General features: G+C 35.8%; 1 protein-coding gene across 2 annotated transcripts in view; it reads left to right on the top strand.

Moving 5' to 3' along the window:
* Positions 1-25,419, top strand: part of ARID4B (AT-rich interaction domain 4B) — a 100,259-nt gene that overhangs the window by 2,246 nt on the left and 72,594 nt on the right. For both annotated transcript variants that reach the window (XM_070734001.1, XM_070734000.1), the window contains exon 3: positions 22,693-22,803. In XM_070734001.1, coding sequence (XP_070590102.1) covers positions 22,693-22,803 — 111 coding nt within the window. The remainder of the gene's footprint in view (positions 1-22,692; positions 22,804-25,419) is intronic.

Raw genomic sequence — 25,419 nt, 5'->3', positions numbered from 1 at the left:
AAGTAAATGGGATGAAAAAGAAATCTGTTCCCTATTTTTAAACTACAAGTACAGAATCTGGTGTAGAATACTGATCTTGAATATCGTTTTTAAAAAAACTGTAGCAAAGTTTCAGCCTTCTATCCTTCCGAGGTGGGTAAAATGAGGACCTGGATTGTGAGGGCATTATGTTAAAAAGTGCTATTGCTAACATGTTGTAAGCCGCCCTGAGTTTAAGGAGAAGGGCGGCATAAAAATTGAATAAATAAAATAAATATAGCCTGCTGAAGACATTTTTGAAAAACTGAAAATGAAACATTGTATAATACTGCAATTGATAAGCCCTGTCTACCATCTTTGTTATTAAATATTGTAAATTACTTCATCTGTTATGGAAGGCTTTTCTTGAGAGACATGGGTAGCTGCAATAACACATCAGCTGTGCCGGAAACTCTAGGAATAACATATTAAATGTTTCATACAAGTATGGCTATTTTCAGCTATTAAGCTTCATAATTATTCTTTTTTCTATATGGTATTCGTTCTGAAATTAGTATCAAAGTTGTTTGCAATAACAAGGAAAACAAATGAATATTTTTAGTGTAATGCCTGTTCATTTAACTATAGAACTTTCATTGTTTATGGAAATTTAAGACTGCTTTAGGATAAAATTTATGTTGTTCAGAAATTAAGATTACAGTTAAAGTACAGTAGTTATATTTATCAGATTATTGAATATGCATCAAATGAATGTTACAAATGTAGGTTATAATTCAGATTGTGGGGTATATGAGACTGATGTGGCCACTTCAACAAGTGGCTTTGTGGTATATTTTTTAAAAAAATTAGAAACTTTATAATTATAAATAGCAAAAGGTTATAAATATTGAATGTGATTGTTTAAGGAATGAGGTGCATTTTAATTATCCCCCAGACTGGGGTTTTTTTTGTATACCACTGTGGATTTTTATAGCAGAATAGTATTTGTACTATTGCTAGTCTCGGCACTTTGATGCTCTTGTTTGAATCGGCATCTCTTGTGTTTGGAAGCATAAATGAACTAATTTCTGTAATCTTGGCCACAGCTGAACTGGAGGATTGGGGGAGATTTCTCAGTTTGTTTATCTTACTGTCTGACTTCTCTTTCAATGACAGAAAGTTGATGTACTTGTTTTTTTCTTACTATTTTATCCTGGCAATTATGTGCTTGTTGGATAGCATACTTACATAATGACTAGCTGGAGATTATTCAGTGAACCTTGAGCATGAGTGGAGATTTAACCTGGATTTCTTTGTCCCTAATTTTGTATAGTGTGTGAATTGGACCTATCATCCTAATTAATATAGCTAAAATAATATTAAATCGGAGACAGTGGAATGAATATAGTTTTCAGAATATATAAAGTAAAAAAATAAATGCTCTTCCTTGGATTAAAATTATAAATAGGTACTGTTCTGCTGTGTTAATGGTCTTTTAAGCTTACATAAAACCTTGTTATTTTATTTTCATCACTAAATAAGTTCTGCTTAGCTAACCCTGTTCTTTTGGCTATCAGCTTCCAGATAAATAAAAAAAATCACTGCTGCTCTTGGATATGATAACTTTTTGTTTATATTATGTGTCAATAGAATGTAAGAGTTGTCCCAGAATCTTGGTCACATCCTAGCATTACAACTTTGCAAATAGTGAATACCCAGCTACTAGTGAATTATCCAACCATTCAAATTACTCTAATTTCTGGCAGCAAAAGGTAAAAAAACCCCCTTAAGGTCACTTAAGGAAATTTGATATTGAAAGAATATTGCATTCAAAGCATACCTGCAGACATTAATGCTTCAACATTTCAGAATCCCTATCTACTTTGTACTGTATCTGGTTATGTTCATTTGGTCCTCTTCGGGGAGGACAGTATGTATACATAAGAACTAGAATTTACCCTAAAGAGAAACAAATTAGAATTTAGTTTAATTTTAGCATATTTCCTAGCTTCATGATGGCGAACCTATAGCATGCGTGCCACGGGTGGCATGTGGAGCCATATCTAAGGGCACGTGAAGCATTGTCTTATGTCAGCTCCAGCGTGCATGTGTGTTCTGGCCAGCTGCTTTTCGACCTTCCAGAAGGCAGGGAGGAGACTATTTTCACCCTTTCCAGGCTTCAGGAAAGCCTCTGGAGCCTGTGGATGGTGAAAAATGGCCCAACGGGCCTACTGGAAGTTCTGTATTGAGAGTAATATTGAGAGTTCTGTAGATAGAAATAATTATTTCAAGTCATCTAGTCAAAGTGATCTGCTAATAATAGGTTGAAGGGTAACAAATACAACTATTCCATGTAGTTCACAAACTACTTCATTAATTAGTTTCATTTTCTGTTTCTGTCTCCACTGCCCTTCGCCTCCAAAAACAAAATGAACTAGTACATTTGGAAGTAGTTGCACATTTATTCTTCTGCTGCAACTTTATGGATTATCTTTGTTTTTGAAAGTAGTGTATGTTTACATTCATTCTTAGAATAATAAAAGCTAAGAACGTGTGATAAATATGTGGCTGAATGAGATGAGAAGCTTATCTTAGTCTATGTTGAGCAACAAACAAGTACCAGAAGAGAAAGTATTGAGATGAAAATGATGTTATTTCTTTCCTCTCCCTATCCTTATTTGTTCAGAGTTCTGATTTTCTCTTCTTACTTCAGTGAACTATCTTTAGGTTTTGTATGTCTATGCAAGTATTCAGATTAAGTACAGCAGTACAAAATACATTTCAGAAAGATGTACAAATTTATTGAAATCGTGTAGTTTTCTATAAGTAATGTTAAAATGTGACAGGTTTTGTGGATCTCCTTTTAATTTTTTTCCCGTTACTTGGTTCTATTGCTAAAATTCTCTGCTTTTATTGCTGAGGATCATATGGATAATTGCGCACTGTTTTCAAATGAATCATGAATTCACTGAAGTAATTTCTTTGATCCCTTCTAAAAAAACCCTTCCTAAAATGTCAGGTGTGTTTTAATGTTTGCTCAAAAGTAATTATAAGTTAAACAAATTTTTAATTTTGTTGGATTCAAGTTGGTTCTTAATGGGCAAGGTAGAAAATCTATTTAAATTGTATTCAATGAAAACTAATTCATATTTCCTGAATTAGTTTACATGATATACAATTTAAATGCATTTTGAAATTGAATGTTGCTGTTATAAGAAATCAGAAAGCTTTATTCCTTTTACAAAGAGTAAAATAGCCATCATTCATATGTTGTGTTTATCAATCTATGATAAAATTATGAAAAATACATTGAGAAAGCTGAATGGCATGTATTATGGAAAAGTGTTGAGAAATGAATGTATTATGGATATTGTAGAGAAAATTAAATCTAGTTATACACATAAGCTTAAAAAATGTAAGTTGATGCAAAAAGGAAGAATTATTTTTTGCAACAGTATTTTAATCAGAGCAGATGACTTAGTTTGTTTCTAGTTCTGAAAACTAAGACAGTTATATATTCTAATCAAAACTATTATAAATTTCTTAATCTATGGCTGCCTTTCATCTATGCTGTGAGTCAAGCAAATGTGACATAATATAATAGGAGAGAATTAGAATGTAGATAACATACTTTATTATATTGAGAAAGTTGTAACCTGTCTTATATTTTCTATTGACATTAATGGTATTTTCTAAATATACAGTACTTGAATAGTGCATGTGTCCCTAATGGGCCCAGGTTATTTGCAAGACCACTTCTGAGACCTGAAGGTATTTGCCTACTCCATCAGTTTAGTTAAGATTGGGCATGTTCCAGACCTCCTTCTCCCTAAATTGTACCTTTCAATGAGATCTAGGAAGTGTCCCTTTTCTGTAGCAGCCTTTAGCTTTCACCCTTTTAACTTTCCAGAAGGCTCTAAAGAGCTGGCTTTTTCCTCAGGCAACTGGGTAGAATAAGTTGGATAGCCTTATTGCGGGTATTTAACGAGGATGGCTAGAGCACCGGGTTTTTTGCTTTTGATTTTAACTTTTTATTGAGTTGCTCAATTTTGAAAGAATTTAAGTGTAGGGACATCCTTTTTTTCCACATGTGCAAAATGATTTGCTTTTGTGTGTGCTGACCATTTGTGTCAGTATCCTTATTTAGATATGGTTATTTACCCCTATCACCACATTCTTCTCTTGTCCTGTTCTGAAATCATAGAAGTTCTATAACAGCTGAACTTTTAACACAGCAAACATTTTCTCTTGCTTAAGTTTCTCTTCAAATGTTTATCTGAAGTGCTATACGATATTGTGATTGGTTCTTGAATTGTTATAATTCTGTAGATGAGGACAACAGTATCTCACGCAGTTTCACTTACTAATGTTTATAAGTTGCTTTAATAAATAGCAATGTAATGAACATAAAACAAAAATAATGAAAGACGCACACTAAAACAGCCTAAAATCCTATCTACTAACAATTTAAAGAAGTCAGTTAGAAAAATACTTTTATTTCCTTCCAAAATACAAAGATAATGACTCCAAATTACAAACTGAAGAATTAGTGTTTCATTATTTGAGAACAAAGCAAAAGAATGCCCTTTCCCACATACTCAGGGTGAAGTTCTGCAATCTAAGTTGCGCTCAAGGATTTTTCTGCAGAGATTGGCCATGTGCATAAAAATATGAGAGGTGCCTCATATTGCCAACTCCTACACTGTTTCATGTTTTAAAGGTTAAGACCATTGCTTTGAACTGAACTTGGAAAACAACTGATAAATTGTCTGTGCTGGAATGATATTATAATTTCACACAATGATAAAGATGTACTTACACATATAATCCTGTACCATGCCAAAATTGCCAGAATAATTCAGTTGTAAAGTCTATAAACAATAAAATATAAAATTAAACAATACATTTTTAAAAATGAGATTGTACAATGGTATTTTCTTACTGATTAACGAGCACTCCCAAGTTGCAAACTTTTCAAGAGTTTGTGCAAATTGTGAGGCAGGTTTCCCATGTGAGATTAAGTCTCACTTTCATCTTTATGTAATCCAGTATTGCATCCCAGCAGAGTTCACAGTATGCATTGATTTCTTAAATAACAAAGCATGATAGGGTTAAATATCATCATTAGTATTCTGATAGCACATCACTCCACAATTCCAAATCTTCCAGCAGTTTCATAACTTTATATTAAGGAGACAAGATTAATGCAAAAGAGAATACCTTGCATAACTACTACTGATTTTGCACAATGCATTCTCAGGATCTATGACATAAAACAGCCACTATGTTTAGTTCAATAGCATATCATATGTAGATATATGAAATTAGGCATACTTTCTGAATCAGAAGAGATAAAGAATTGGGTTCAGCCAGAGAACTGAGAAATGAATGAAAATTTGTGATTTAATGAATGGCTTTGTACTATTGGTTTTCTAGAAGTTGTTTTACAGATCAGAGATGATACTCTGCAGTTTCCTCCTTTGAGCAATGCTCAGTGACGGCTCAAAGTCAATTTCTACCCAATAACATTGCTGGGGCTGATCCAGATTGTTTCTTGCCCTTGAGTGGCAATTGAGGGAGTTGGGTTACGCTACAATTTGTAAGCTTATTGCAAGCCAGGAGTTTATGTCAGAAATAGCTAATGTGTTGCCGTCTCAGATCCTCCATTTTTTTACCCAAAATCTTCTGGGGTCAGAAACTATTACAAGGCTGGATCTTAATGCAAGTACTTTTATATATCTTGTAAATATATGTTTGAACTCTATCAAAGATTTCAGTATATAACTATTTTTAACTAAAAAGAATTGAGTTTTCCATTAATTTATTTAAAAACAAATAGCAACTATTTTTCCTCTGTTGTTTCAAGTAACAGCATCCAAAAGCAGGAGAAATAATCAGGTTTTGCTATCTGCTAACATCATGTTCATACTTCTTTGAATGCATTTTCATATTAATCTGGGTTGGCTTTTAAAACAAATACACAAGTATATGTTCAACACATGTTGGCATATTCTTAAATCTAAAAAGAAAATGTGAAAGGTGAGAAATATGAGAAATCAGGGCATAATGGCATTCCAGAAAATCTGGGTAATTCAGGAATGTGAATTACACTAATTTCATTCCATATACTGACAATAATACAAGCATTCTTAAATTTTTATATGTGTGCGCCCTCTCTGTGGCATTGACTAAAGCTATCATAATATCTCTTATCTTTAATCTTTCCTTTCTGTGACTGTTATATAGAATTCTCTCCCAGTGTTTGACATACCTTGTATAATGCTCCTTGTTTTAAAAGTTCATGTTTCCTCCCCTCAAATACTAATTACATTGTAGATATGATTTTTTTATTGTATAGCTTTTGATATTGTAGCTTTCTTTTTTTCTTCTTACTAAATTATAGTTTAGTAAGTTTAGTTTAACAAACCAAAGTTTTGTCATTCCAAGCACTTTTCTCTTTATAATATTTTTCTCCATCTTTTTAACATGTTAGTAAGGACTTATTTATCTTTATTTATCATTATGTAGAAATGTTTTTCTTAAAATACATGAATCATATGTAGTCATTCTGCATGCAGTTTAAGAGAAAGTATTCATTTTTCAGTATTTTTATACTGATTTCAACAATATGGTGATGATATTGCTGGTGCAATATATACATTTTAACTCATTTTCTGATATGAATTTTTGCCTGTATACTGGAAATAGCTCGCAAAATAGATCTTTTTGTTTAACATTTTTAAAAAAATATTTCATGTTGGTTAATGTCTTTTCATTATTTTTCTTAATCAGAAAATTTTGTACTTTTTAAAAAATAAGTTCTTTTTATATATCTCTTTAATCTCATTTTAATGCTTACAGAAATTACTATTAAGGCTTTTTATAATCTTTGGCTATGGTGATTAGAAAGAAAGAGCCCCAAGCTGTGGGATGCTATTCTTGAGGTCAAAGCATCAGTGTGCAAAATGAACCTGCACTTCCTACACATTTATAAACATTACTCCTCAATAATTAAGAAAAACTGCCTTTCTTATGAATGTGTTCTTAAAATATAAGGTTTTTTGAGATTGCAACTATTCATTCAATTACTAATATAAATTAAATTTACTCTTTATAAAATTACTATTTATAATTTTTCAAAATTCAAATAGTTCCGGTGTCTAAGGGAAAATGACAGAAGTAATTTTTGAAGCAATCTTTGGCCAGATATAAGAAAAGTATTATCATTTGTAGGGAAAATGCTATTAATACCATAATAGTATTTCAATTGATATGGTAATATGCTTTATATAATTTTAAATTTAATATAGCCTATATACATTGTATCATTGATATCTAGCTTTTGTATTGCACATTTCTTTGTTTATAAAAGATCTTTACAAGTTATGACTAAATTTCATCTATCAGTAAGATCACTCAAATTTGTAATGCCAAAGAACTAAAATTTAAAATTAATCCCTACTGTTGGTGAGGTTATATAAAGTTAGAAAGATGCAGATACTAAATTGTAAGAGTTGACTTCACAAAAGCCACATAAATGAATCTGGAGCAGTATTTCACAGCCTTGGCAAATTCCAGGTTTGGGGGATTTCAATTCTGAGTGTATAATATGTAATAGCTATACTAGCTGTGGAATTCTGGGGTTTGAAGTCCACACACCTGAAAATGGCCAAAGTTGGGAAACACTGCTCTATGTGCCTCACTAAATAGCCAACAGAACAGCTTTCCCAGATTTTACATATCTTCATTATTAAAGGGAAGAAAGAACTCATATATATATGAGTTGTGAGCCACCCCGAGTCCACGGAGAGGGGTGGCATATAAGTCCAATTAATAAATATATATATTCTGGTGCCCTTGTTTATCAATGAACTGTTGACCATTCTTTTCCCAGCCTTAATCAGTTCCATGTTTATATAACCATTATGAGTAAGCTTAAAATAATTGATTCCTCTTTTGTCTGCTTCAGTTCTTATACCATTTCCTTCTCTAGCTTCTCCTTCCTTTTTTTATGCTCACCTGCTGTATTTCCTTCTAATCAGGAGAGACTGAATAGCTTTTCTCATCATCTTTTTTAAACCTCATAATAAACTGCAGGAATGGGTGGAATGTCTATCTGTTCTGCTTGTTTATTAGGAGTTTGCTCATTTTAGAAATCTCTTTAGCTATAGATATAGTCATACCAAATTTACCTCCCCTTTCTCAAGCCTGTATCCACTGTCTCAGAGTTAGATGGCAAGTATTAAAGAAGGAACATGTGGCCAGTCAGGCAATAGGCCATCTATTTGGTGAGAAGCTTGGCGTGACAACATCTTTACTAAGAACATCAATATCTTCTGTCACAGAAGGCCAGGAAAAGTCACAGAAAACAAGATGGGTTATAATTCAAAATATCAGTTTACTATAGCAGAGCTGCAATACTTCTTTCAGAAAGGAAGAGCATATAGATTGAAAGTTGCAGTTCATCCCATTCCATAAAAGGGTGGGATAAGGCTGCCCAAAGACCATCTCTTCAAGTTTACACATTTGAATTCTATTGCTGCAGAATATGGATTGATTGGCTAGAGCAGGGGTAGGCAAAGTTGGCTCTTCTATGACTTGTAGACTTCAACTACCAGAATTCCTGAGCCAGTCATGCTAGCTTAGGAATTCTGGGAATCGAAGTCCACATGTCATAGAAGAACCAACTTTACCTACCCCTGGGCTAGAGAGTCCCCAATCCATGGAACAGATTGCAAAAGTAGGACTCCGAGGTAAAATGTTAAGTATCTTAAAATACTTTTTAAAAGCTTGTTCAACAAATGGCAAGTGAGAATGGAGAATCAGTCAATCAAATCATCTGATTTTGACTGTACCTGGCCATAACAATTTGTATTCTATGCTTACATCTGAGGCATTAGACTTGTGTTGATTTGTAAAGAAATATACAGATGTCCTGGAATTAGCATACAAACTTTGAAGGAGTCACAACATTGTCAAATTTGAGAAATCCTGCAATAGAGTATAGAGCATGTGGGATGTTAATCTCTTAATGAATAGACAAAAATGGAAACAAAAAATGTTTCATTAAAAACATGATCAGAGAGGTCACCTTGTATAGCTTCAAATTTATTCATGTGTATCTTATTATGAGGCCCTTCTTCCTGAGAGTTTGTAATTGTTTTTTTTTTAATAAAAAAGTTCAAAAAATGGCATTCTTGGTGGTTATCACTTCTGTGAGACAAATCTCGGAACTGGCAGCGTTGTGGACTCCTTACCTTTTGTATCTCCCATCCTGGACTCTTCCTTCAATGTGAGGGAAAATGGCCTTGGTTCTTACCTGATACAGTACACCCTTTTGCTGAGGATTGAAGCAAGAGTTCAGACCCACCGTTAGGTCTGGTTTTGGCCAGCTGCTGGGGGGATTTGGTGTTTCTGTTTCTGCAGGCTTCTCAGGATTTTTCTGGCCATGGCTCGTGGTTTCTGCTGAACAGACTTTCTTAATCAGCCTTAAATTATGCTTGGGGTGGTCATTGTAATGCTGTGCTGTATGTTGTTTTGCGCTTCTGATTTTATTTCTTTTGTATTATGATTAGCACCTAAAAACTACTTGTTTTAATTCTATTTTTATTCTAACTACCATTATTGATCTTCTAACTGACATAACTAAATGTAGCTATTTTTTTTATGTGTCTTAGATAGTTCAGAAGAACATTGTATTTGTATGGGGCAAGGCAACAAAAAATGAAAATACCCTGGTTCATTTCAGAAAATGTATTCTACAGTTGAAAATTAAAGCAAAGAAAGAACAAAGTGAGGTGAACAAATCACCTTTAAGATGGATGCAAAGCAGCTTGCTGGGGGAAGAGCCTTTCTGACTACCAGACATTTATTCCACATAGAGCTATTGTACTGACAATATATACTACAGTGTTCCCTCGATTTTTGCGGGTTCGAACTTCGCGAATAGCCTATACCACGGTTTTTCAAAAAAATATTAATTAAAAAATACTTCATGGTTTTTTTCCCTATACCACAGTTTTTCCCACCCAATGACATCATATGTCATCACCAAACTAATAATTTTTGCAAATAAATAACAAACAAAATAATTATTGTTAATAAATAATTATGTTTATAAATATCAGGATCACTAAGTATCTTATTCAATGGTGAGTACCAGTAATAATGGTGAGTAAATGGTTGTTAGGGGAATGGGAAATGGTAATTTAAGGGTTTAAAGTGTTAAGGAATGGCTTGTGATACTGTCCGTAGCCAAAAATGGTGTATTTACTTCCGCATCTCTACTTCGCGGAAATTCGACTTTCGCGGGCGGTCTCGGAACGCATCCCCAGCGGAAATCGAGGGAACACTGTACTTTTTTTCAAAACCAAGAGCTGAACCATTCTTGTTTTCAGAAATGGTTACCTAGATATCCTAAAACCGTGAGTCTGAAGTGCTGTGAATTATCTCTTCTGACCTAGGCTTCCTGATCAAATAATTCAGCACAAACAGCATCCCCAAAACCTCTTTTATTTTAACGATTGGTAATTATTTTCATTCTCAGTCATAATAAGTCCGAAACAATTATAACAAGTCCAACAACAGTCTTTTGGGGGAAAGGCAAATGAGCATATGAACCTTGATCTTTCTGAACAAGCTGCCAAACATCAATTAGCAAGAAACTTGGCATGGCCAAACAGAAAACAGAGTCCGAGCTAGAATGAGTTGAACGAAGTTGCTTCTTGCGACAAGCTCTCCACTTATGTAGCTTATGAGAGGAACCAATTATCTGCAAGCTTTACTCCTGAATATTCCTTCTCCTCTATTCTTGCCTTCTGGCAGGCTCACCCTGTTCCTCTGCCTCGCTCATGTCAGCCTCTGGAGGCTCTGGAGTCAGGACAGATCGCCCAAATGGCCTGGGCTAGATCCCTGACTCTCCAGACTCCTGGCCTGGCCTAGATTCCTCCCCAGCCTCCTTGCTGTCTGACACTGCTGGCAGCTCCGCAGGCCACTGGCAGAGCACAACAACATCAGTACAGCAGTCTTCCCAAACATGTGAAAAATAGTAAACACTTGCTGAACAAAGTTGTGAGAAATTTCATTGTTACAGGTAGTACTCAAATTTTGGCATTTGTGACCAAAGTTCCAGCACCTCTTTGGTTACGTGAACAAAATTCAGGCACTTGGCAGCTTACCTGCAATTGTAGCTGAAGGGGCACTTCAACTTGTACTACCTATCTATCCTCCCCCGTGTATACTCTTTCTGGTTGCATTTACTTTGCTTTGCAGGGCAGTAAGCAGCAATACCATAACCATGTGCCTCTGCGGCTGTTTGCCATACCCCGCTGAACCTCAGCTGACCGAACAAACACCAGCAGGCATTCATTTGCCCAGCTGCCTTCTTTCTCATTTTTCTGCACCAGCCGTTCACCTTTTAGACCCAGCAGGTACAGCAGAAGTTCCTCACTGTCTTTCCTGTCTTATTTTTTGACCCATCTTCTCCAATGAACATTTTCCTACATGTGGTTCTCTGAGAGTGCTGTCTTTGTAAATCTGTGCTGCCTTCAGAAGCTGAAAACTCTCTGAAGGCAGCACAGTTTTCCGAAAATGGTGCTTAGGGAGTCACAGATAGGAAACATTCACCAGAGAAGTGAAATCTAAAAAGGAGACAACAAGGGCAGTGAGCCACTTCTAGCTTGGCCATGGCAGTTGAGTGCCAAATGTTGATGCATAGAAGTTAGAGATAAGGCAGCCAAGGAAATGAACACGAATCCGAAGAAGCTGAAGCACCTGGGGTAGTACAGGGACACTGTCTGATGGCAGCAGCAAAGGCAGTGGAGTGCTTTTAATTTATTTTAATTTATTTTAATTTATTTTAATTTATTATTTGATTTGATTTGATTTGATTTGTATGCCGCCCCTCTCCGAAGACTCAGAATGGCTGGGTGCTGGGTGCAGAAGGCAAAAGATCACTTTTAGGAAGTGGAAGAGACTGTTTGATGGCACTTGTTGGGCAGGCTGGAGTAGTTGACGCTTCCTGGGACTGCAGGGTTCTGAAGCCGCTTACCACTCCACAAGGAAGGGTTCAGGAGAGCCAAAGGGCAGAGTTTGGGGGGAGCTGGGGAGGGGAATTGGAGGAAATCCCTTACATTTATGAGGCTCAGAGATGGGAAGGATCAAGCTCAGAATAGTTTCAATTGGGGTAGATAGTCAAGTAATGACCCATGATTTTCAATTAGTGATCACAATGAGGAATGCCGGATATGCCATTGTAAGTACATGTGTATTATCTTGGGTTTATGACAACACCAATTTATATCAATCCCAGTCCCAGCTGTAACTGTATGCCAAAACTAATCATAATGGAAGTGCAGGTCCAAAAACATTTTATGGAAATTAAGAAATATTTATTATAAATGGAACTTTAAGCAAAATTATAATATGAATAAAGTCATGTAAACTTTGTAATTCCCTGAGCCATTTTATTACATTTCAGAAAATAAGGCACTATGTCTTCTGGTGGCAATTTTGAATTTTGAGAACACATTTTATGGGTGATCACAGAGGATGGCTGCCAGTGGGAGGCTGATCTGTAGACCAAGTATCTGTTATTTGGTCTATATTTTGATGAGTATGGCCAGTCCTAAAATATCAATTCACCTGAAGGCAAACTAGTGAGGCAGTTCCTTTTAAAACTCTCTTACATTCTAGTATAGCACCCTTTTTTCTGAGTAGATATACTTGTAAATTAATGAGTAGGCTGTAGCCATAAGGAGTTAAGAGGAGTTGGAGAAACAGCTACAGGTATATATGCTGATAAGCTTGGCAGTACTGTAGATTCTACCAGTTCACCTAGGGCTCTACTAGCTGTGCAGAGAATAAAATAGAATTCAGGATTTCTGCATTGGACAATATGTAATAAATAATTTGTTCTCAAGCAATGGAATACAGTATTCTGTTCTTCTCTTCAAATCTCCAAGTCCTTGGGAACAGATTTTTGGAATATGGAGTTCTAAGCCATCATTTGCTTCACCAAGTTTTACTGAATTAATCAGAGTTTGCTATATTTGCTTACATCACATAAACTTTAGTTTATAAACAGCAATATCTTGGTAATTAAAGCTACTGGATTAACTTGACATCCTATTTTGATAAACAGCCCCTCTTGAATTTTAGTTATTAATTGGAATTGTGTACCTTACAAAGCAATAATGTACTTATTTTTTTTTGGCTTTTTATGATTATACCCATGATTATACCCATATCAAGGGTATAATCATAAAAAGCCAAAAAATATATAATCATATACAATTTATATAATCATGATTATGAGTTTTCAATAAGCCTTTGTTAATGCCAGTTATGGATTGTCTGCATGTAAACCCAAGTGCTGAGCTATTGTGGTGATTTATGCTTCTATGTTTCATATGAATTAAGAAAATTAGAATTTCTTTGAATCAACAATTCCCATTCGTCTTTTATAAGCATTACTACATCTTCATTAAAAACATTTGAGGATTGCCACATAATCTGGGTTGATACCCTCCAATGCCATGTACGAGATACTAACATTAAATATAAATTGGTGGACATTGCCTAAATTATATTAAATATAAATATTTTTTTAAATGAGAATGACAGAAATTAACCCCAAATCATACACCGGATTTGCATTATCATATATCTGAAAGCACAAAAATGTGAACTATATTTTTAAAAGCCACATTGGCTAACCCCAGATTAAATGAATTACATTATGGTTTTGCATGTTATATAAGATGGGCTATTATCTTGAAACATCTTGCGTGCTTGTTTGTTTTGGCTTAGAATTGTTTGCAATTACAGCCATTCTGATTTATTATTCATAATTTAGCAACTTATCTAAAGTTTTCTACAGAGTGACATTCAGATAGAAAATTATATACAATGGAATCATGATTAATGGGTCAGAGGAGGGGGTTTCTTTAAGGTGAGAATATGCCATCCATATTGATGTCATATTGCAAATGATTGAAAATGCTATAAATACAAGAGGGGTTTTGTTTTGATTTTCATTAGGATTTGAAGTGACACTAGTTGGGAAAGAATATTTTCAATTTGAATAATTTAGCTAGATAATCTACGGTTGAACTTGTCTATCTGCTGACCTTTCTTGCATATTTATTTAAAGGTAGAAATAATGCAGTTATACCTGTAGTTAAGGGAGTCCAGAACATAAGAAGAGCCATGCTGAATCGGGCCAAAGCCCATCGAGTCCAGCATTCTGTGTCACACAGTGGCCCACCAATTTTACATGGGGATCTTGAGCAGAAAGGGAAGGCAAAACCCTCCCTTTTCCTTGACCCCCAACAAATGGTACCCAAGGGGATCCTGCCTGCCTCAACCAACATAGAGGCGGCACTTGGACATCCATCATAGATCCCTCTATATAGATCCACTCCAGCTTGAGTCAGTAATATTATAAATAAGTGCCCAGCTGCTTTACTTCTAGGAATACGCTGAATTTGAGATTTTTTTTTCTTTATAATTATTGTCCTGATTTGCCCAATTTTAATGGTTTGAGTTGTTCTCCCATACTATATTTAGTTCCATCCAATTCTGTTTATCTTTCTACTATAGAAGGAAACATCTAAGACAGATTCTTGAGTTCCTTTACATAATTTCTTTCCGGAATTCTGTTGGAAAGAATAAAAAGCTCCTAATGCATCTTAACCACTGTCTGAAACAGTGCCTTATTCTTAGCTTACCTGATATAGCCATAGTTCTCTGTTTTGTGAAAACCTAAACTATGACTAGGTTTTAGTAGATAGCCATTAATTTACTTGAAACATAAAGTGGATGATATGAGTAGCTGTTGCTTTAACATTTCTTTTATCTCCTGTAGACATGTGAAGTTTTAAAATTAATGGGCTGAGAAAAGATTTAGGCAACACTACAATGAAAAAAAATAAAATGATCAAATCCCAAGTAACCACAGTCATCTTTGCAGGAAATGTAGAGATACATTCCTTGAGTAAAAAAAAAAGAACTGGCACAAATTATTGTTAGAGCAATTTGTGAGGTCTTTCAGGTGCCCTGGATGAATGTCTTGGCCAGATTTCACAATGTATCGTGTACATTAGAGCACTGGTCACCAAGTGATGCTCTGAAGAGAAATTGTTGCATTTTTTATATTTCAGTAAAATCAGACATCCTCAAACTATGGGCTCTGAGGAACACCACTTCAACGGGCGCTCCTTGAGAGATGAGACTTTGCAGGTGGCCGATCTAGTATCCGGAATAGACAGCAAAATCAGTTTGCCCATCTTTGTTTTCCTTCACTCTGATTGATTGATTGATTGATTGATTCATTCATTCATTTACTTATTTATTCAATTTTTTCTTATGCCACCCTTCTCCTTAGACTCAATAGCGATAGCACTTTTTAACAGAGCCAGCATATTGCCCCCACAATCCGGGTTCTCATTTTACCCACCTCGGAAGGATGGAAGGCTGAGTCAACCTTGAGCCGGTGATGAGATTTCAGTTAGCTGAAGTAGCCTGCAGTGCTGCACTCTATCAACTGCACCACCTCGGCTTAGATTGACTAAGCTGCTTGAGAGAAGGAGCACAGAAGAGGTTTCTAGGCTGTGTGCTTGGACCAGGCATTTTCTCTAGGGCCTCCAATGTCGAGGCCTCGCAGAAGCAGAGAGTTGGCCTGAAAGGTGTCTGAGCTTCCCATCCCCCAGTGACCCATGGGATTTAAAATGATAAATTTGGTGGTCCTTGAAGTCCAAAAGGTAATAATATAGAAAGAGTAGAGAGGAAAAGGAGGAAATGTCCTCTCCCCAAAAAGAAATAATTAAAAGGTAAAAAGGGAAATACAGTAGTGGAAAGAGACAAGGGGAAACTTTGGTGGGGGTTACTCAAATAATATACCAAAAATGATTTTAAAAACTCAGAAGAAAATATACATTACATATAAAAACAAAAAAAAGTAGCAGTTAAGAGAAAGGGATAAAAGGATGACTGATGTTTATAGTATTTAGAGGTCTCATTTTTCTCCTCATTTTCATGCTTGTCTCTCACCCCTTTCAGCAATCTCATTTGACCCTCAAGTGAGGTAATGGGGGAGGGGGATTAAACAGAAAAATACCAATTTTGGCTGTATATACCACATACTTTATTCTTCCTCCAGCTTAATTCTTTATACTGTAATGCAATTATGTGGAAGTGTACTCAGAAATAAGTTCATTTCAGTGGAACTTGGTCTCCTAAGTCCTTGCATTGCAGGGGTTTTATAATGATTTTTACATTTTTTCTTAATAAATGCCAGACATGTTTATTTAGTGTAAAGCTACTATAGTTTGTGAAAATGTGCTGGTCAAGTACTTTGTTTTACAGAACATTGTTTGGACTATTTGCCATATTCAATGTATTCCACTGTTAAGAAATGCATTTTCCACAGGAGATCAGGAGTCCATATGCAAATTAATCTGGATATATGAGGTGTACCAAAAGTTAGACTTCATAGACAATTAATTATTGTAGAGTGGTACCTCTACTTATGAACTTAATTCGTTTCATGGCCAGGTTCTTAAGTAGAAAAGTTTGTAAAAAGAAGCAATTTTTCCCATAGGAATCAATGTAAAAGTTAATAATGTGTGCGATTGGGGAAACCACAGGGAGGGTGAAGGCCCTGTTTCCTCCCAGGAGATTCCTAGAGAGGCCCCACAGAGACTTCTCCCCACCTTTTCCACCCCTGTTTCCTCCCAGGAGATTCCTAGAGAGGCCCCACGGAGGCTTCTCCCCACCTTTTCCGGCCCTCTTTCCTCCCAGGAGATTCCTAGAGAGGCCCCACGGAGGCTTCTCCCTGCCTTTCCGGTTATAGTTTCAGAGGCTCGGGTTTGTAAGTGGAAAATTGTTCTTGAGAAGAGGCAAAAAAAATCTTGAACACCCGGTTCTTATCTAGAAAGGTTCGTAAGTAGAGACGTTCTTAGGTAGAGGTACCACTGTACTGCCTTGTATAAATTCTTAGAAGACTATATTGCTGTATTTAGTTCCGAGTTATCAAATCTGACTTGAAAGTAGGGTCTTTGAGGTATTTTCTTGTCAACTGTTTTTTGCAACTAAAATTCTTTTAATTTGTATGTATTATGCATGAAAATAGACCAAGAAATCCTGTGTGCATACAACAAAATAAATAAATTTTATCCTTTTAACTTGCTTTTTTCCCCTGTTGCATAGTCCTTCACCAAAAATGATGAAATTTGCTATGAAAATCTGTATTTGGGAAAAGGGTAGACCAATATTGGTATTCCTTTCTTATTTTTATGCAATATAAATAGAAAAGACTGTTAGTTTGTTAGTTTTTAATCAATGCTTTTTCTTGTGAGCAATATTCTATCAGTATAACGTATTTCTAAGCTATGACAGAAAAATAGGTATCTTTTTTGTGACTGCCAGCATTTATCTGCTGTGAATTCTTTGAATTACCGGTATTTAGAAATGACAGTACTTTTTCATTCTATTGTCTTCAGTTTGTTTGTGTCAGAAAGGACATTGCCTAAACATAAATCAAATGAAGAGTTAATAATAATAATTAATAATAATTTATTAGATTTGTATGCCACCCCTCTCCGAAGACTCGGAGTTGTTAAATGAATTGAAATACAATGATATAGATTCTATTTGTTTCTTTCGGAAAGCCACATATTTTAACTGTGTTTCAACCAGCCAAGATTGCCAAGTATTTTGATAATACTAAATCCCATAAAACATGTTGTTTAGTTAAGAGTATGAAAAAAATATTTTTACTTAAAAATTCTTTATTTTCCTAATCAACCTGTTTATTTATGAACGTTTCCTATTATTATTCCTTTTGTTCAATCATGATGATAGAAGCATTTAAAAACTCATATATTTCAGTTATTGAAAGGCATGCAAAATTGTTGAAGAAATAATACTTCAATAGTGTATTTAGCATTTTCCATATATATTTGTTGTTAAAATCTCATTACAATTTCATTAAAATTTTAAAAGCTAAAAATGCATTCATATCCATCTCACCAAGTTACATTGTTACACCAAATAACAATTATGAAAATGTATAGTGGATGCAGGAGTCTAGGAGTGAGTAACCTAGTCCTACCAGTGTTTACATTGTATTCTATAAACTCCACCCAACATGAAATATAGTCCATTACAAGAGCTGTAATCCAAAACAGCTGGAAACTGGTAGATTGGTTTTGTGTTTAATAGTATTTTATTTTCAGATATTTCTTTTTTATGACAGAACTTTGGTCTAATATGATACCTGTTTAAGTGAATGTTATTTTAAAAATATGTTTTAACTATGAACAAAAAACCTGGTTAAAAAAAACCTGGTTGAGAACCAAAATAAAGGTGGATTTTCAACATTTAAAAAATATCAATCAGCAGGAGGTCATGTTTTGAGACAAGAGACAAGCTGTGGTACTTGGCAAAATTTCATGCATCCTACTCTGAGGAATAAAGAATAGATTTATAGTGGGAGAAATGATTCAAGGTGGAAATGATTACAAACACTTATCCAGCATTATATCCGAACTCAAAAGTCAATCTTCTGTTAGCTACCTGTCCATATATGAATAGTTGGTGATTTTTAGAGCTATGAATATCCTTTGAAATAAGTACTTTTGCAGCCTGTAGTTGTGCATACAAAGCACCTCTTTTAAAATCATTAAAGCAAGCAGCTTTTTCCCAGCTGAGCAGCCATGCATGCAGAAACAAGCCTGGGAAAGGATGCAGCTGTTTTAATGATTTTTTAAAAGATGACATGCATACAGAGATTTCTATATTCAGTAGTGTGGATATATCTGCATGCATGTGTGTGCGTGTGCCAGAAGTAAAACACAAAAATTCTTGCCAACTGATTTCATAATAATAAATCTATGCAAATTTTGCTGTTATTGGTCATTGAATGCAGGGTTATTTAAGAGGAGAATAAAGATTTTTGCTATGCCTTTGTGAAATCATATAGTATAGTAATATGTTAATTTTAGAGAGAGTTTCATAATTTTCAATATTTAAGGGCTATGTTGATACAAAGCTATGACTAAAAGTACACTTTTCAACAAAATAAAATAAGAGCTAGAGAAACAGGAAATTAAGGCAGACTGGTTCAAATATTTGCAAATACAATCAAGATATGAAAAAGATAAAAAACAAGATGGATTTATTATGGTAATTTTAGAATTAGATGAGATATTGACAGGGAGTGATGAAAAAATTATTAAGAAATTATATTATTTGTTACAAGTTGAATTAGAGGAAGAAATGGTAAAAGAAACAATGATAATTTGGATGAGGAATTTTGGATATACCACAGAATTGGATAAATGGCAACAAATATGGGAAAGAAATTATAAACTGACCATGGTAGCAGCATATAAAGAAAATAGGTATAAAGTGTTTTATGGATGGCACATGTCACTAGAAAAATTATCAAAAATATTTAAAGATAAATCAGTAACATGTTGGAAATATCAGCAAATACCAGGTTATTATTATCATATTTGGTGGACGTGTACAGAAGCAAGAAAATTTTGGATTAAGATTCAAACATGATTAGGAAAAATGGTGGAAGAAAAGCCAGATTGAAAACAAGAATTTTTCTATTAGGAATTTTAACAGAAGACTACAAAAAAGAAGTTACATATTTAATAATACATATAGTAACAGCAGCCTAGGGTTGTATTTGCATAAAATTAGAAAGCAGGAATAATAATTCAAGATCAACAGATAATAAAGAAAATTTTGGATTGTGGTGAAATGAGCAGATTAACATTAAGATTAAGAGATTAAAGAGAATTCATTGTATTACAAGACTTGGGGATGGTTTTATAGATGGTTAGAAAATAAATATAAATAAAGAAATTTGAATATAAGTAAATGATGTAACTCAGATGTAACACTTGAAAGAGATGAGGGGATAGGGAAGGGGGGAATCTTAAATTTGAAGTGTATTAATAGACAAACACATAAAGATAAAAGAAATAGATTAAAGGATTATGTATGGAATAAAATATGAAAATTGTAAGATTTTGTAGAAGAATTCAAGGTTGCTGGAATACCATCCCAGAAAAATGGATAAAGTACAGCAAAGGAAGGAAGAAGGCAAGAGAGGAGCAAGAAGGAGAAAGAAAGAGGAGGAAAGAAAGTAGAGAAGAGAGGAGAGGAGAAGAAAGTTAGGATAGGGAGCAGGAGTGGAAGTAGGGAAGAGGACAAGGAGAGAGGGAAGGGAAAGTAAGTTTAGAAAGAGAAAGATGATAGGAAGGGAGGATGGTAAAAAAGCAATCTTGAACTAATAAGGCAATAAGATAAATATAGAACACATGTGTAAAGATTTTGTGAAAGAATGAAAGGAGTGAGATGATGTTCTGTCTGGGTTTTCCCAGACCTCCACACCCACTGAAAAAACAGCCAGACACTCTGGTAAAATCCAAAAGTATTTTATAGCAGGAAAAAATAAGCACAAAGGAAAACCTGTCTTCACAGCAGACAGGTTACAATACGTTACAACAGGGTCCTGATGTCCAGTCAATTTCACAAGCTTCTTGCTGGCACCCCCCCTCAAGGTTTCAATAGTCCAAGGCACAAACCAGGATTGTAGCCACCAAAGTTCACAGACAGGTCTCACGAATCTCCAAGATAAAACTCCACAAGCCAGGAAGGGTGGGGCCGCCTTTTATCCTTTCCCAAGCACCACACCCAAACCCAGCTGTGACCTCTAATGCTGGAAATACCTAGCCAATTGAGTTCGTCTCTGATTAGCTCTCCTTTGTCGCATATCTATGATGTCATGAGCATCTTCCCCCAGGGAATCCAGGCTGCTTGCTGGGGAGAGCTCCCCCTGGTGGAACTCTGGCTGTCCTTCTTCTTCAGCCTGGGATTCCGCTTCCTCGTCAGTCTGCACCTCCTGGTCCTCAGCCTCTCCCTCTGAGCTGGAAGCCGACAGCAAATCAGCCATTCCCGGAGGGGTCCCAGGCTGAACCACAACACCTGATAAATATGTGAAATTGTCTTTATGAGAATAAAAATAAACTTTTTTAAAAAAGAAAAGTACAGTTTGAAGTTTGCATAGGGGAACAGGATTGAAATATTAGTGTGGGATTATAAATCCTTTGTCCTAGAAATAATGAGGGATATTGCAAAATTGTAGTTTATTGATATCAGGAAAACCATATTCTATACCAGGGATGTCAAACTCACATCGTCGCAGTGGTGTCATGTGACATATCAGGATTTCTCCCACTTCATTAAACTAGGCATGGCCAGTGCATGATGCACCTGGCCCGTGGGCCATGAGTTTGATAGCCTTGTTCTAGATCCATGATATTAAGATTGAAAACTGGCTTCTCAAGGACCTACTAAATTTTAAGCGATGAGACAGAAAATTCAGAAATTTATTGCAGAAGGCTGTTTGTCCCGAACAGTTCTGGGTTTCCTGTTCCTGGGTGAAACACATAATCAGTTATTTTTCACTCCTGCATTTGGAGCTTCCAATCTAGTCTGTGATAACATTTGCACTGCAAATTAACTTAAACCCCTGATGGCAAACCTATGGCATGTGTGCCACAGCTGGCACGCAGAGCCATATCTGAAGGCACATGAGACATTGTCCTTTGTCAACTGCAGTGTGCCTGTGCTCCACTGGCCAGCTGATTTTCGGCCTTCCAGAGAGCAGGGGGAAGTCCTTTTCGCCTTCCCCAGGCTTCAGGAAAGCCTCTGGAGCCTGTGGATGGTGAAAAACGGACCCAACAGGCCTACAGAAATGAACTTCCGGTTGGGCCATATTTCACCTTCTCCAGGATTCAGGAGGCTTGCAAGAAGCCTGGGGATGGTAAAAAACGGCCTAACCGGAACTTCTGAACTTCTGGTTGGGCTGTTGGGTCCGTTTTTTGCCATTCAAAGGCTAAGGAGGCTTCCCGAAGCCTGGGGAAGGCAAAAACTATGTCTCCCCACTCCAAAAGGCTGCAAATAAGCTGGAATCCATTTTTCGCCATCCACAGGCTGTGGAGGCTTCAGTGAGCTCTGCATGCATGAGCCAAAGGAGCACAGGGGAGGTTGTACATACATGCGAGGGGGGAGGGCATTATTGAATTATGTGTGTGGGCACGCCCACCCTTTTGGCCCCTGAGCAAATAAAGGTTCACCATCATTGCCTTAAACTAATGTCTCCTTTTGAACAATTCACATCGGTAAATGCAGGACACCCCTTCCTTTTGCTTTCTTCTTTCAATTCCATATATGTAATCCATATCTATTCTTGAAATTCAGATGGAAAATGAAAAATATTTTCCAAAAGGATTTTTATCTATTTAATAGAATAATTGTATTCATTAGAATAAAGGGGTAAAATCTTGCTTCTTTTTTAAAAAATCACATTTTAATGTTTATGAAATTATAAAGAATTTAATTGTTCCCAAAGATAAATTGTTTTGATAGAAGCTTAGTCCAAAATTTAATGTTAGATAAGTTATTTTTACAAATACGTTTGTACTTTTACAGGACTAAACTGGGTTCACACAACATGTGTGGTTTATTTTGTTTATCTTAATGTGTTACCTAAATCCAGCCACTGTAGCGTAAGAGTGCTTTATGAATTCAGTTATTGTGATTTAATAAATAATCATTAAAACAAAACCTGGTTGACAGTGATGTAAGACTCTATTTTGAATAAGTCAGAAATTCTGGAAAATATTAAAACTTCCACTTTCATTTCTTTCCTAGGCCCTTGATGAGCCACCATATTTGACAGTTGGCACCGATGTGAGTGCAAAATATAGAGGTGCCTTTTGTGAAGCCAAGATAAAAACAGCAAAAAGACTGGTTAAAGTCAAGGTATGTATATACATGCATTTAAAAATTAATTTTAGGTATATGTAGAATCCATAACTGAGGGACTTTTGAGTAATAATCTCTTGTACCTATTTTCCATGAGAGCAATTGTTTGTCAAGCCAAAGTTTCTCTTTCATTTGATTAGCTAGGCTCATAGCAATTGAAGGCATATAAGAAATAAAGAGCATTAGAGTTTGAATAGAAATGTAGTAATTATTTCTGCTAAATTTGCCTAGAACATTAATATAATTAATCTAGATAAAAGGAACAGCACTGTATGATTGTGTGGGCATGTATTCCCATTTAACAGTGGCTTTCTGAATCCTTCTAATTATGATACTGGCTTTGTAATCTCTAGTCTCCATGCAGTTGCAGAAAATCCATTTATTTTACACAGGCTTGCACAAGAGAAGATGAGTCAATTGTTTCCATAAATCCAAATATTTATTGTTTCAAATATTGTGTTTGCTGTCTAGCTAGGACCTATTTTCATTTACTCTTGAATAAAGTAGCATATGGATTGTTCTCCTGTTTGCAAGATTGAAAGCATAAATTGCTTAACGTAATCAATTTCTTAATTAAATGTCTGTAATCCAAGGAGGACAAAATAATTAGACCATTTGGCCAAAACAAAAATCAATCTCACCTTCAAAAATCTCAGATTTGGCATACTTTGAAGTAAGCTCTCGTTTTCAAATATTCTTGTTATCAAGTTGTGTTAAAGCAAACTTATTTTTCTTCTAGCTTTTTCCAAATTATGGGAAGCTACCATATTTTTTGGAGTATAAGACACACTCCTTTCCAAAAGAGGGTGAAAATTTGATTGTGTCTTCTACACTGAATGTAGCCCCCGCACCCATCAGTCCCACACTTTGGTCTCTGCCTCCCAGCAATTTGTCTACTCGCAGCAAACAGCCTGTTTCAGCTTCAGCACAGCCTGATTAACACAAGCAATTGATTTATGGTTGGATTGGCCTGCTGAAGGGATTGCCAATTGCCGCCTCCGTGAGCCCCATTTTCAGCTTCCATATCACATTTTTAGCCTCTTTGGCCTCTACACACTGCATTTTCTGCTCATTCTGATCCCTGCCGCCTGGAATGGACTGAAAACGAGGCTCGCGGAAGTTGAAAATGGGGTGTCCAGAGGCTGAAAACTCTCTACAGCCTTCAAGAAAGCCTCTGGAGCCTAGTGAGGGTGAAAAATGGGGCTTCTGGTCCCACTGGCAAATGGCCCATTTCCGGCCTCCGGGGGGGCAGAGCGGTTTTTGCCTCACCAGGCTATGATGAAAACCAGGCTCATTGTGCCATCACATGCTAAAAGTGGAGGGGAGCAGGGGGGATTATGTATGCATGAGCAGGGGCGGGGTGCAGTGAATTATGGGTGTGGGCACATGTGCACGCCCCCCTCCTCACTCTCTCCCTGCTTTTGGCATGCAACAGCAAAATGGTTAGTCATAACTGGGTTATGGCAATCCCTGCAGCGTGAAGCAGCTAATAATCAGGAGGCTGATCCAACTGACAATCAGCTGTTTGTGCTTATCAGGCTGTGCTGAAACTGAAAAAGGCTGTTCACTTCAAGGAGGCAAATTGCTGGGAGGCAGAAGCAGATTTTTTTTCTTGTTTTCTTCCCTCGAAGCTAGGTGCGTCTTCAGGGTATCCAGCAAACCTGGAAAACAGGAAAATCAGGGAATTTTCAGGGAAATCGGCTGGGAATTATCAGGGAATTGTGAAAAAAATGGACTAAATCAGGGGTGAAAAACAAACTATTAAAATGTTTAAAAGTCAGGGAAAAATTGTGTAAAAAAAAAAACCGGATTGTGCTGCCTAGCAGAGTCAAGCAAAAGTGAGCATAAATGTGGCATCAACTTGCTTCCTGAGCTACTGATATTTCTCCATGGCGTAGCCATTTAGTATGACATCATCTACAACTGCGCCTTAACTAGATCACAGGTTACAGGGAAATGTCAGGGAAATATCAGGGAATTTCAAAATGCTTTCCCCCCTGGACACCGTGGTCTAATATTTTGGAGCATTTTATATTCCAAAAAATATAGTAATTTGAAGTTATCACATGCAAAAATAAATGTGTACGCTTATCACTAGCCAATTTGTACATATTAGTCTTTGTGATCTTAATCTTTAAGATCCTTCGTGCTATATTTAGATTGCTGTTTCAGGAATTTTTGGCTCCACCTCATAAAACTCCTTTTAACATAATCTCAAAATCTGATCCAAAAGTTCTTCTTCAAGCAATCTTGAAGGCTTTAGGGAAGAAAAAAACTGAATTTTATTGATGCTTGAATTGAAGTTCACTCCATGTACTGACCTCCCATTGACACTACATATATCAATGGAATAGTATTTAATTTGTCTCTTTTACCAATTTTTGGTGTTATTTTACCAGAGGTAGTGACATCAGACTATTTTGCTACTTAATTCATTGGCTTCCAGTTTTGTTTTGGTTTTTGGTTTTTTTTTAAAGCAGAGTTTTTAAAGACTAGAGTATTCACCAGGCACTATATTTTTAGAGTAACAATTAGAAATGCTTATTGATAGGGGAATACTTATATCTCTTCACATCTACATCCTAATTGTTTTCTATTCATATTGTTTAGAGA

Source organism: Erythrolamprus reginae, chromosome 1 (assembly GCF_031021105.1).
Source record: "Erythrolamprus reginae isolate rEryReg1 chromosome 1, rEryReg1.hap1, whole genome shotgun sequence".
Taxonomy (NCBI): Eukaryota; Metazoa; Chordata; class Lepidosauria; order Squamata; family Dipsadidae; genus Erythrolamprus; species Erythrolamprus reginae.
The sequence above is the reverse complement of the archived record's forward strand: the minus strand, read 5'-3'. Positions and strand labels throughout refer to the sequence as shown.